Source organism: Pituophis catenifer, unplaced genomic scaffold (genome assembly GCF_029215685.1).
Source record: "Pituophis catenifer annectens isolate HBS135680 unplaced genomic scaffold, rPitCat1.0.hap2 SCAF_12, whole genome shotgun sequence".
Lineage (NCBI taxonomy): Eukaryota > Metazoa > Chordata > Lepidosauria > Squamata > Colubridae > Pituophis > Pituophis catenifer.
In genome coordinates this window covers 989,578-1,002,525 of record NW_027256892.1, presented here as the reverse complement: position 1 = coordinate 1,002,525, position 12,948 = coordinate 989,578, and the positions used below count along the sequence as shown (strand labels likewise).

Below are 12,948 nucleotides of genomic sequence, written 5' to 3'. Positions count from 1 at the left end.
CTGCTTGCAGAGCTATACCGGTCTACCCATTTGTTTTTGGAGGCAGCAGTCTACTCATTTGTTTTTGGAGGCACCGGTCTACCCATTTGTTTTTGGAGGCACCGGTCTACTCATTTGTTTTTGGAGGCACCGGTCTATTCATTTGTTTTTGGAGGCACCAGTCTACCCATTTGTTTTTGGAGGCACCGGTCTATTCATTCGTTTTTGGAGGCACCGGTCTATTCATTCGTTTTTGGAGGCACCGGTCTACCCATTTGTTTTTGGAGGCACCGGTCTATTCATTCGTTTTTGGAGGAACCGGTCTACTCATTTGTTTTTGGAGGCACCGGTCTACTCATTTGTTTTTGGAGGCACCGATCTATTCATTTGTTTTTGGAGGCACCGGTCTACCCATTTGTTTTTGGAGGCACCGATCTATTCATTTGTTTTTGGAGGCACCGGTCTACTCATTTCTTTTTGGAGGCACCGGTCTACTCATTCGTTTTTGGAGGCAACGGTCTACTCATTCGTTTTTGGAGGCAACGGTCTACCACCACACTGCCTTTTAACACTGATCAGCTGTAGGGCAGCCCTTTGAAGCCCGCAGCAAGAGTTTAAACAGTTTTTTTCCTTCTAGCCGATCAGCTGGGACTCGGGAGGCAGCAATAGATTGGGGGTGGGGGCAAATAAAAGGTAAGAATACCATGGGGGGGCGGGGGGGAGGGCCGAGGTCCAGAACAAAGAGAACTGGTTCGGTGACGTCATATCGTCACCGCTACCGGCTCGGCCGAACCAGGAGGAACCCACCACTGCTCTGCAGGCCTCTCAAACCCTCTGCACATCCCATTTTTGCCCTCCCAAACCCCCTCAATGCATCATGTTTTTGCCCTTCCCAGCCTCCAGGAGCACTCTGCAGACCTCCCAAATCCTCTGCACATCTTGTTTTTGCGAAAACCGGGCCTGTTTTTGGTAAAAACTGGACATGCAGGGTGGGGTTTCGGGAGCCCAAAAATGGCTGTATTCGGTGTATAAGATACACCAACATTTCCACCCTCTTTTAGTGGGGGAAAAGTGTGTCTTATACTCCAAAAAGTACAGTATGTATGACTAGTCAATTATGGTCGTAAATCGAGGACTACCTGTATAGACCTTTTGCAGAGAAGGCCTTCCCCGAGGGCTTAACCAAAGATGACGAAAGTGATGAGCAAAAGTCACTGCAGGAAAAATAAACAAGAGCGTGAACACAGACTGTTCCATCCATCATGTTCCTGCGAACAGAAAAATCAGACATTTGCAATACTTGCTGTTAGCTCAGCTGCTGTTCCTGCAGAGATTTGAAAGCGGGCGCAGTCACCCTGGCACACGTCCACTGATAACATTGGCAGGGTCCTGGGTCATCAGGGGGAAAAAAAGACAAAAGTAGCAAAGATACCGACCCTCTTTAAGGAGGGGCAAGTGATCAGCTGTGCTTTTTTTTTTAGTAGGACAATGGTGTGAAGGATTTTTCTTTGGACTCTAGAAATCTCCCTACCGTTAACATTTGCTCAATTGTAGACGAATGTCCGCAAGAAATATATATATATATATATGTGTGTGTGTACCTTTGGGTCATTGTTGACTCCTGGCAACTACCTGGACTGGTCCCCACGGTATTCTTAACAACATTTTTAGGAAGTGTCTTCTTGCCTTCCTTTTTTCTTCTTCCTAAGATTGAGAGAGAAACGCTGGCTCCAAGCCATCCTCTTGGCTTCATGTAGAACTCATGATCTCCAGATTTTTAGCCTGGTGCCTTTGTCCCTACATCAAAGTAGCCTTTCCATAAGAGAAAAGGAGTGAAAAACTATGGGATCCATAGCAGGGGTCTCCAACCTTGGCAACTTTAAGACTTGTGGACTTCAACTCCCAGAATTGCTGGCTGAGGAATTCTGGGAGTTGAAGTCCACAAGTCTTAAAAGTTGCCACGGTTGGAGATCCTTGATCCATAGTATATCCATCCTACGCAAATTGGCCATCCCAGACATGCTCTTCAAGTGTTAACGGTTGGCCCTGTTGGTTTTAACTCACAAATGCTGTGGGCTTTTGAACAAAGGGATGGTCAGCGTCATCAGTCTTGAAGGTAAATAGGTGTATTGTGGGAAAGAGAGTCCTGTCTTCTTTGTGGACTTCTGGTTGGAATGATGTGACCAAAATGGAACCGAGAGTAGCAATAGCAATAGCGCTTAGACTTATATACTGCTTTATGGTGCTTTACAGCCCTCTCTAAGTCATTTACAGAGTCAGCCTCTTTCCCCCAACAATCTGGATCCTCATTTTACCCACCTCAGAAGGACGGAAGGCTGAGTCAACCTTGCGCCAGTCAAACTGCTGACAGTGGGCAGAGTTAACCTGCAACACTAACCATGATGGCACCAACCTGTTGCCAGTGGAGTCAGACAGTGAGGAGGCTGGGGAGGAACATGGGCCAGTCCTGGAGTCTGGGGAAGGCCCGGACGAGGGTTCGGAGGCAGAGATGGAGCCAGGGCCATCTGGGAGTGATGCGCGGACTCCGGAGCCTCCAGAGTCGGACAGCAGAGAGGCAGAGGCATAGGAGGAACCTGTTCCTAGTGTGCGCATGCGCAGAGCTGCCAGAAGGCATGAACAGTTAAAACAAAAGGGACGACTCAGGAGTAAGGCCTGGAGATGATTGGCCCCTCCCATAAGGCTTGGCCCATAAGGCTGGCCTGGCCTAACTCTCCCTTTTAAATTTTTAAATCGTTTAATCTGTTTTACAAATTGGGTGTTTTAAATTTGTTTTCGGGCAAAATATTTAATAATTTTAATGGACTTTTAATGTTTGTATGATCTGTATTTTATCTTGGCTGTTCACCGCCCTGAGTCCTCTGGGAGTAGGGCGGTATAGAAATTAGATAGATAGATAGATGATAGATAGATAGATAGATAAATAGATAGATAGATAGATAGATAGATAGATAGATAGATAGATAGATAGATAGATAAGGCTTAAAAGAGGAGCAAAAGCACGTGGACCCTTTGCAGGAAAGCAACGTTGTTAATTCTGTTCCCAGTCGGCATCTTTGTTTGATTCTGGAATCCATGTGGCTTTGCCAAGTAGGTCTTTGGCAGCATGTGAAGGGAGATAAAAGTTGGTGAAAGACTTCTCCCGAAGGACTTTTTGTGACTAATTGGGACTCAACTGTGAATGTAAGTAATTCACAGTTGTTGCAATAAAAGAGGTTTTTGGGACTACTCGTGTGTTTTAATGACTCAGGAAGCCTAGGTGACAACACAACGCTCAACCAACCCACACAACCAGCATCTCACCTAATTTAATAAGAGCAGACAGGTCTTGTCATTTCAGTTAGATCCAGACAACCAATTCAAACCTATTCCCCACCTCCTGGTTTTCCAAACCTCACTATCAGAACAAATAATTAAATTTTTTTTAACTGGTTTTGAGCCTGCAGAACAAAATTCTTAGCTGTGTCTTTGGTTAAATAAGCCGATTTTGATTTGTGAAAGTTGGGGGGGGCTAACCAATTTGCCTAGCCTACCATTTGGGACAGCTAAATTACTGTCTGTCTTAGAGACCATTACGATTTGGCACAGGGGTGACAGAGGAAGTGAAATCCCTTGGCAGTAGCTGGCTCAATTGTTTTTTTCAGGAGGCTGCAGTGCGTTGACATGTCTGTGTCACAAAAGGTTGGATGTTCGGAATGACCCCCCCCCCCTCTTCTCTGTGACAGCCCCTCAAATTTTGGAAGACTGCTATGACGTCACCCCTGGTCCTTCTCTTCATTAGAATGCACAATAGCAACTTCCCATTCTCAGTTCAGAATTGCAGGAGAAAGGAAGGCCAGTTCCTCATCCTCATGATTTCTACTGGCTTTCCACTTGAAAAATTTTGGGTGGCTGGTCTCAACAGACAGTAAAAGGAGGATGAGATCCAGGGTATTGAAGTTTGGACTTAGGAAGAAGGCCGTGCTATATAAACCTCTCCAGAACAAGCTGATCGTCCAAATTTATTTTTAGCAGATTTGAGTTCATGCAACGGGTTAAGCCCTGGGGAAGAAGCGATGCTCACAAATCATATAGATCCGGGGTGTTGAACTCAACTTCATTGAGGGCCACATCAGGGCTGTGGTTGACCTCGGGGGGGGCATGGAAGACTGTGTGGAGGTGGCCAACTGGGTGGGCATCAGTGGTGAAATCCAAATTTTTTTACTACCGGTTCTGTGGGCGTGGCTTGGTGTGACGTGGTGGGCATGGCTTGGTGGACATGGCAGGGGAAGGATGCTGCAAAATCTCCATTCCCACCCCACTCCAGGGGAAGAATATTGCAAAATCTCCATTCCCACCCCATTCCAGGGGAAGGATGTTGCAAAATCTCCATTCCCACCCCACTCTGGGGCCAGCTGGAGGTGGTATTTGCCAGTTCTCCGAACTGCTCAAAATTTCCGCTACGGGTTCTCCAGAACCTGTCAGAACCTGCTGGATTTCACACCCGGTGGGCATGGCCAGCTTGACACCACTCCCCAAACTGCTGGCATGTTTCTTCTTTCCATTTGGTAGACCAGACCGAAGCCACACTGGCCCGATGTTTCCTCTTGGCATTGGGTAGACTGGGCCGAAACCACACGGGCCAGCCCCTTACATTTTCCAGGACAGTCCTATGGGCCGGATGCTGGCCGCAGGCCTTGTGTTCGACACCCCTGATTTCAATTGTTGTCTCATCACAGGGAAAGATGCAAACAGCACCAGCATCCGACCTGGAAGGCAGCAGAGGCGAAGATGGAAACAGGGCTGGGGACGACCTCGAACTCGGCGGGCTGCCACTTCCCGCCCCGAAAGGGTGTGGCCAGATGGAGTCATTCCATACGTGATCAGCGGAAATTTCAGCGGTGAGTTGGAATTTGAAGAGGAGTTTAAAATGTTCATTCGTGACGGGTTTCTGCTTTGAGACCCAACTCTTTCCTTCTCTACATTTCGTGGGTATTAATGGGTGTTATAAAAGCTCTTGGCATATTTCCAAGAGATGGCTTTTAATTGTGCGATCCAATTTTGTTAACACAATTTTAACATCATTATCTCCTCTCGGTGACTATTCTGGCTTTTCCCACTGCTGTTCTTCCCTCTTTGTGGAGGGAGGGAGAGTTGTTACAGAAGAAAACGGCAAAATAACTGCAAATGTCTTTTGCGTTTGACAGGTGCATTGTTACTCCCTGAAAATTAATATTCATATGCCAAATGCATAATATATTGGAGTGTTTGCAGCTGGGCCTTCCTTGTTTCCCTTTCTCTTCGTTCCCTTTCTCGTAGCAATTGAGAAATCCTTGAATCACAATTTGATCTTCTCTTGAGGAGCTATTGAAAAGAGGAAACAGGCGAGGAAAGGGAAGAGATAAATGGATTTCGTGCAGCTGTTCCAAACGGAACATCATCTTTAGAAATTGCTCTTATTCTGGCCAGAATCGGCAAATGCGGTCTCTTTAATTTTTGAATACAGCTGTATTTTTTTTTTAGATGGAATCGAAGCTTGAGGGACATTTGTTCATGAGTCTGTGACGTATCTATTGTGCTTTATAATCTAGCCTTGTACTGTATGTACCTGTTCACAGTGTCCCTGAAATGGACAGATCGGGGTGCGTTGCCTCAGGAACAGCCAATCTTTTGATATTTCTGATCATCTTGTGCAATTCAACTTTAGTCCTAAGGCCAGATACAAACAAAACACTGAATAAAAGTTACATCTATCTGTCTGTCTGTCTATCATCTATATCTATCTATCTATCTATCTATCTATCTAACTATTATCTGTCTGTCTATCTATCTATCTATCTATCTATCTATCTATCTATCTATCTATCATCTATCATCTATTATCCATCATGTATCAATCATCTCTCTCTTATCTATCTATCTATCTATCTATCTATCTATCTATCTATCTATCTATTATCTATCTGTCTGTCTGTCTATCTATCTAACTATTATCTCTCTCTATCTATCTATCATCTATTATCCATCATCTATCAATCATCTCTCTCTTATCTATCTATCTATCTATCTATCTATCTATCTATCTAACTATTATCTGTCTGTCTATCTATCTATCTATCATCTATCATCTATTATTCATCATCTATCAATCATCTCTCTCTTAACTATCTATCTATCTATCTAATCTATATATCTACCTACCTACCTATCTATTATCTGTCTGTCTGTCTGTCTATCTATATCTATCTATCTATCTATCTATCTAATCTAGCTCCTATTTATTATCTATCATTGTCTGTCTGTCTGTCTGTCTGTCAATCTATCTATCTATCATTATTATCCATTATCTATCAATCATCTCTCTCTTTTTTAATCTATCTATCTATCTATCTATCTATCTATCTATCTATCTATCTTCTATTATCTGTCTGTCTATCTATCGATAGTTAGATAGATAGATAGATAGATAGATAGATAGATAGATATTACCCATTATCTATCAATCATCTCTCTCTTATCTATCTATCTATCTACCTACCTACCTACCTATCTATCTATCTATATCTACCTACCTACCTACCTATTATCTGTCTGTCTGTCTGTCTGTCTATCTATCTATCTATCTATCTATCTATCTATCTATCTATCATCTCTCTCTCTCTCTCTCTCTCTCTCTCTGTCTATCTCTATCATCTATGCATATGTACAGTATATGTATATGTGAGAAAAACAATATAATGACATCTAAAAAGAATTAAGAACATAGTTACTGAAACAAATCCAAATAAAATACTATCAATGATGTTCCAGTCCTAAGTAATTGTACAACACATCGTACAAATGGTAGCACAGAACTGGATGACTTGAGCACTTTTTTTCAAATCCTTGCCCGAGAATAGTAGAATTAAATAGAAATCATGCTCTTTATCTGGAATTTTCTTTTCAAGAAAATTTAATTATTTATTAATTAAATTAATTTGTTGCCTCTCTGGGGCTACTCTAGGTGGCTTGCAGTAATATAAAGGAAGAAAAATGAAAGGAGTGTAAACAGAACAGAAGTAAAATAATGGAACAAATAGAATATGTGAGATGTAAATGCCTTATTCCCTAATGTGTAAATAATGTATATATGGGACATCGGGGGTTAACTTATTCTTTGGTTACTAATGTATTCATAATTCACCACTCCCATTCTTGGCTCCACCCCTTGTATATATAAGGAGCCACCTTCACCATTTTCCTTGCTTCTATCTGTGAATATTCAGTGAATATAGAATGCCTGTTATAATTAAAGAGAAATATATTTAAACCTCTAACTCTTATTATCATTATTGAGTCTGATCCTGAAAATATTGCAACAAGCTGGTAGCAGAGGATGGTTAATTGACTCAATAAATACTTAAAGATGTCTAAGAAAGATAGGCCCAACACCAGGGCCTACAGCAAAGAAATAGAAACTGAACAAGAAATAATCAACGAATCCACAAACGCGATTTCGAGAGAATCCGAAGAATACACCACTGAAGAAGAAGAACCAATAAATGAAAATAATGACCAGGAGGAAATCGAAATAGAAAATAACGAACTCAGGTCAGAGATATTAAAACTATTAAAAAGCCAGAAGAATGATGAAAGCCTCATCGCGAATCTCCGAGAAATGCTGAAAAACAGCGGAGCAGCGAGAGAGAAAAACATTACTAAAGAGAAACCCAAAGACCAAAAAACTGTGAGTGATATGACTACAGAGAAAGTCGTTATGAAAAAGAAAAGATGTGATCCCGCGCGAAATTTTGAATGGCAGCCATCTTGGTTCCAACAAGCCTCCAAAGTGAGCGAAGCAGAGCCAATCAAAATGCTCAGTTCAAAATTTCTGGCGCGAAAAACGTTATCAGACAACGAAAGCGAAAAGGAAGATTCAAACTCTTCAGAAGAACCAGAATCAGAAAGCGAAGACGACTTAACGAAATCCCAAGTAAAGTCAGCAATGAAGACGCTTTTTGCTGCATTTGGGCCAAAATTAAAAATTTCCAAAGCGACAACGAAGAAGCTAGAGAACAAGCCGATACCTCAAGACCTGCACGCTCCCATCCTGACTTCGAGAGCGACGACGCCCGAGCCCAGAGAGCCATGTCGATTCCGCCCTACACCGCAGACCGGATCAAGTACCAACGCACACAAAAGAAAGAAAAGAGCAGTCGCCGCCATCAAAACTCCTAAAACCGAGCCAGAAACCGACTCGTCTGAAGAGGAGCGGAGCGAGCGAGCTGCAATGGAGAGAACCTTCCACGACGACGCCAAAGAAGAAATGAGCAACGCGCATGTGCGAAACTACGTAGACGGTCCGGAAAGACTTGAACTGGCCAGAGAACCGCGCAGACTCGTTGCGAGCATCCCCATGCCGTTTTGCAATTTCCTGCACTTGCGAGACCACGGACTACCTCAGGTTGTAAGTAATGAACAAAATAATGTGGGAAACTTACCCAGTGACTTCCCAAAACTTAGAGTTGATGGCATTAATTTGCAAGAATGGTATCAACAGCTCCAGGTTGTCTTTATGAAAGAAAATTTGCTATTCTTTATCACTAGTCCTCCAAGAAGACCTTGGACTTTAAAAATAGATTGTTTACATCATAGAGCATTTTTCTTAATAATATCTAGCGTGTCTCCTACAATGTATCATAGCATCAAACCAAACCTAACTGTTTCAGAAATAATTCAATGCATGTTTAATCTGTTTCACAGCGATAGTGTAGCTACCACTACAAGAATGTCTAAGGATTTCTTTTCTTCCAGAGTAAAACCAGGGGTTTCCATAAGTGAGCATTTGATATCTCTAAACAAAATAAGAGCTGAGCTGCATTTGAGGGGGGAAGTGATTTCAGATCAAACAATGAAAAGTGTTATTATCAATTCACTTGATTCATCATGGGATAGTTTTATGTCACACTTAGACACCATCAATCTAGGATATTTATCCATAGAAAGTCTATCTAACAAATTGATAGCAGAAGACAATTCAAGAAAAAATCGTTCCAGCAATCACACAGAACACAAATCTTTTAGGAAGGTAGCTTTCCAGGAAAAATACAATGAAGCTTTTAAATGCCATAATTGTGGGTCCAGGGAACACAATAGAAGAGACTGTCCCAAAATCTCAAAGGAGAGACATAGGTCAGAGTATAGGAGCAAATACAATTATAGACAGTCTTCCACAGATAGACATAAATATAGAAGCCCACCAAATTACAGAGATAGTAGAGGGGGTAGAGAAAATTCAAAAGAGAGAAAATCTGGTTCACTGAATGGACTAAATAAACAAGACAGCACTAAAACACAACAAAATGAGAACAATAATTGGCTTATTGATTCTGGGGCAACCAACCACACCACTAATAACAAAAATATATTGTCTTCATTTACAGAAGATAAATTTGTAATAAAGGTAGCTAATCAAGAAAAGGTTCAAGTATTAGGCAGAGGAAATGTGACCTTGCCTGGCCTAGGAAAAATAGAGGGGGTATTGTTAATTCCAGAAATACCTCATAACATACTAAGTGCCATAAAACTAAGCAGAGATTCTGACATCAATATAGTTTTCTCAAAGGGGAAAGCAACTTTAGAGAAGGACAAAACAAATGTAGGCACTGTGATGATTAAAGGAGGCCTACCCTATCTAATAACAAAAGAAAGATGGTTACATAACATTGATTCAAATATGGAAGATTGTATTGAGGCAGATGATGAAAATGTTAGTAACAGTGACAATGATGAATGTAAAATATCTCATGATCACGCAAATACACACAATGAGAAGAAACCAAGAATAGGTAAACCAATTCATGATGAGTGTGCTCACATCTTGCATAGGAAGTTAGGACATGCAAGTTTTCCTGTAGTACAAAAGATGACTGAACACGCAGAAGGTGTCAAAATAAAAAATTGTGAAAATTATTTGGAATGCTCAGTATGTAAATCCACTAAACTAAAAACTAGTCCCAGACCAAAAAAATCCAACAGATCAACTAACAAAATTTTTGACTTAGTACATATGGACCTAGTTGGTCCATTAACTCCATCAATCACTTATAGAAAACGTTACTTCCTAACAATAGTAGACGATTACAGTCGCTATGGTTTTGTTTACACATTAAAACACAAGGATGAAACCTTTCAGAAATTTAAGGAATTCTACAAACGCATAGAAACACAACATAATATCAGAATAAAACAAATTATGACAGATAGGGGATGTGAATTCATGTCTAAAGAATTCTCCCAATGGTTAAAGGATAGAGGAATGCTACATTTCACGTCTAGTCCATTTTCTGCGTTCCAAAACGGGATTGCAGAGAGAAAGAATTCCACACTACAAACCATGATTAGGTGCACATTAGAGGATGCTGGTTTAGGCAAACAATTTTGGTCAGAGGCCTTACATTATTCAAATTACACTCAAAATAGAACCTGGTCCAGTATTGTGAATAAAACACCATATGAGGTGATGTATAATAGGAAACCCAAATTAGCACACATGCACATATTTGGAGTCACTGCAGACGTACACATACCTAAGCAGTTGAGAAGAAAGGGAGAAAACGTATCCAGAAGATTAAGATTTATGGGATATGAAACTGGCACCAAAGGGTACAGATTCATTGATAATAATAACAAATTTATAGTCTCCAGAACAGCTGTGTTCCATGAACAGGCCAATTGGTCTAAATTACATCTTAATGAAATATTTCCAAATAAATGCAAAGATACAAAATCTTGTGAGGAAGGGACAATAGAAAATCAAAATATCAACAAAAATAAAAACAAAACCAAAACTTGGACAAATAGTCAGCACAAAATAAAGACAGACACATTAACAAAAAAGGAAGCAAGATATTTGCATGATAACCATAGCAAACCCGAAAGAGCTATTAGAAACAATAGAAATCAAGTACCAAATAAATACAGAGATTACATAATGCATATGGATGGTGAACAAATGACACCTAATACATATGAGGAAGTATTAAAACTCCCTCGTGAAGAAAAGGAAAAATGGGAACTAGCTATGAAAAAAGAGATGGAAAGTTTGCAAGGATTAAATGTGTTTACACCTGCGATTGCACCTAAAGATAAAACGATTATAGGTACCAGGTGGATTTATAAAATTAAGAATCTAGAAGGAGGCAATACTCTATACAAAGCTAGATTGGTTGCACAAGGTTATGCACAAAAATATCCGGAGGACTACACTGACACATACTCCCCCACAGTGAGAACAGAGAGTGTTAAAACAGCTCTAGTAGTGGCATCTGCACTCAATCTTGATGTATTTCAATATGACATACAGACTGCGTATTTACACGCAAAACTAGATAAGGAAATATATGTAAGAGCACCACACAGTCAATACACTAATAAGAATGAAATTTGGCTATTGAACAAGAGTCTATACGGATTAAAGCAATCTGGCAAAAGATGGTACGATTGCTTGGTAAAAGTACTTAAGACCATGGATTTCAACGCTACCACTGCTGATAACTGTTTCTTTGTAAAAAAGAGTGATGATCATATTGAATTTGTATTAATTTATGTAGATGATATTTTATATATAGGAAAACACAAGGAGAGAAGAGAAACCTTTGTAAATAAGCTAAACGAACATTTCTCGTTGAAATCTCTAGGTAAAGTAAACAAATACCTTGGTGTACAAATTAACAAAACTAGAAGGGGATTCAAACTTACTCAGAAAGATAAAATCATTGAACTTCTGAACAAATGCAATTTAAACAATGCCAAACCCTGTGACACTCCTATGCAAACTGATTTCCTTAGAAACACTGATGAATCTTCCCCTGAATTCAAGGATAATACATTTTATAGATCAGTCATAGGTTCACTTCTTTATATATCTAATTGGACCAGGCCAGATATTGCATTACCACTCAACTTATTGTCAAGATATGTTAGCAAACCAACAATGTATCATTGGGAAGCAGTCAAAAGAATTCTAAGATATCTGAAAAGTACATTAGACTTTTGCTTAGTATTAGAACCTAGTAATGATAAAGAACCAAAACTTACATGTTACGCAGATGCGGATTGGGCTGGAGATATATCATGCAGAAAGAGCACTTCTGGTTATATTTTTCTATTAAATGACTGTCCAGTTTACTGGTACACTGGTAAACAAGAACTGGTAGCCACTTCGACCACAGAAGCGGAATATGTTTGTTTGTCCAAAGCTGCAAATAACCTTGTATGGTTTAATGATTTGATTTCAGATGTTTGGAAAAAACCTGCTTTGCCTTTTGTTATGCATGAAGATAATAAAGCAGCCATTGAAATATCCAGATCCGATGCCATTGGACAAAGGTCCAGGCATATAGATATAAAATTTAAGCATGTGAGACAATTGTCTCAAGATGGATTTATCAAAGCAGTGCATTGTGATACCTCTGAACAATTAGCTGACATATTGACGAAGCCTTTACCTTCTAAACAGCACAAATATTTAACATCAAAATTATATGTCTTATATTGTCCTGAATCTGAATGTAATTGGTGTTGTATAGCGAACCGGCATTTAGAGGGGGATTTGTGAGATGTAAATGCCTTATTCCCTAATGTGTAAATAATGTATATATGGGACATCGGGGGTTAACTTATTCTTTGGTTACTAATGTATTCATAATTCACCACTCCCATTCTTGGCTCCACCCCTTGTATATATAAGGAGCCACCTTCACCATTTTCCTTGCTTCTATCTGTGAATATTCAGTGAATATAGAATGCCTGTTATAATTAAAGAGAAATATATTTAAACCTCTAACTCTTATTATCATTATTGAGTCTGATCCTGAAAATATTGCAACAGAATAAACAATGACAAAGGAACACAACAAGAATAACTGCATCAATAAAAGTGGATGGGTAGAGAGCAGGAAGAGGAGTCTGCCATCAATCTAGCAGCCACCT

At 40.2% G+C, this 12,948-nt stretch overlaps 1 protein-coding gene across 2 annotated transcripts in view; it reads left to right on the top strand.

Annotated features, from left to right (window-relative positions):
* The window catches only part of BMP1 (bone morphogenetic protein 1), a 178,710-nt gene that overhangs the window by 89,890 nt on the left and 75,872 nt on the right, over window positions 1-12,948 (top strand). For both annotated transcript variants that reach the window (XM_070952211.1, XM_070952212.1), the window contains exon 3: window positions 4,716-4,877. In XM_070952211.1, coding sequence (XP_070808312.1) covers window positions 4,716-4,877 — 162 coding nt within the window. The remainder of the gene's footprint in view (window positions 1-4,715; window positions 4,878-12,948) is intronic.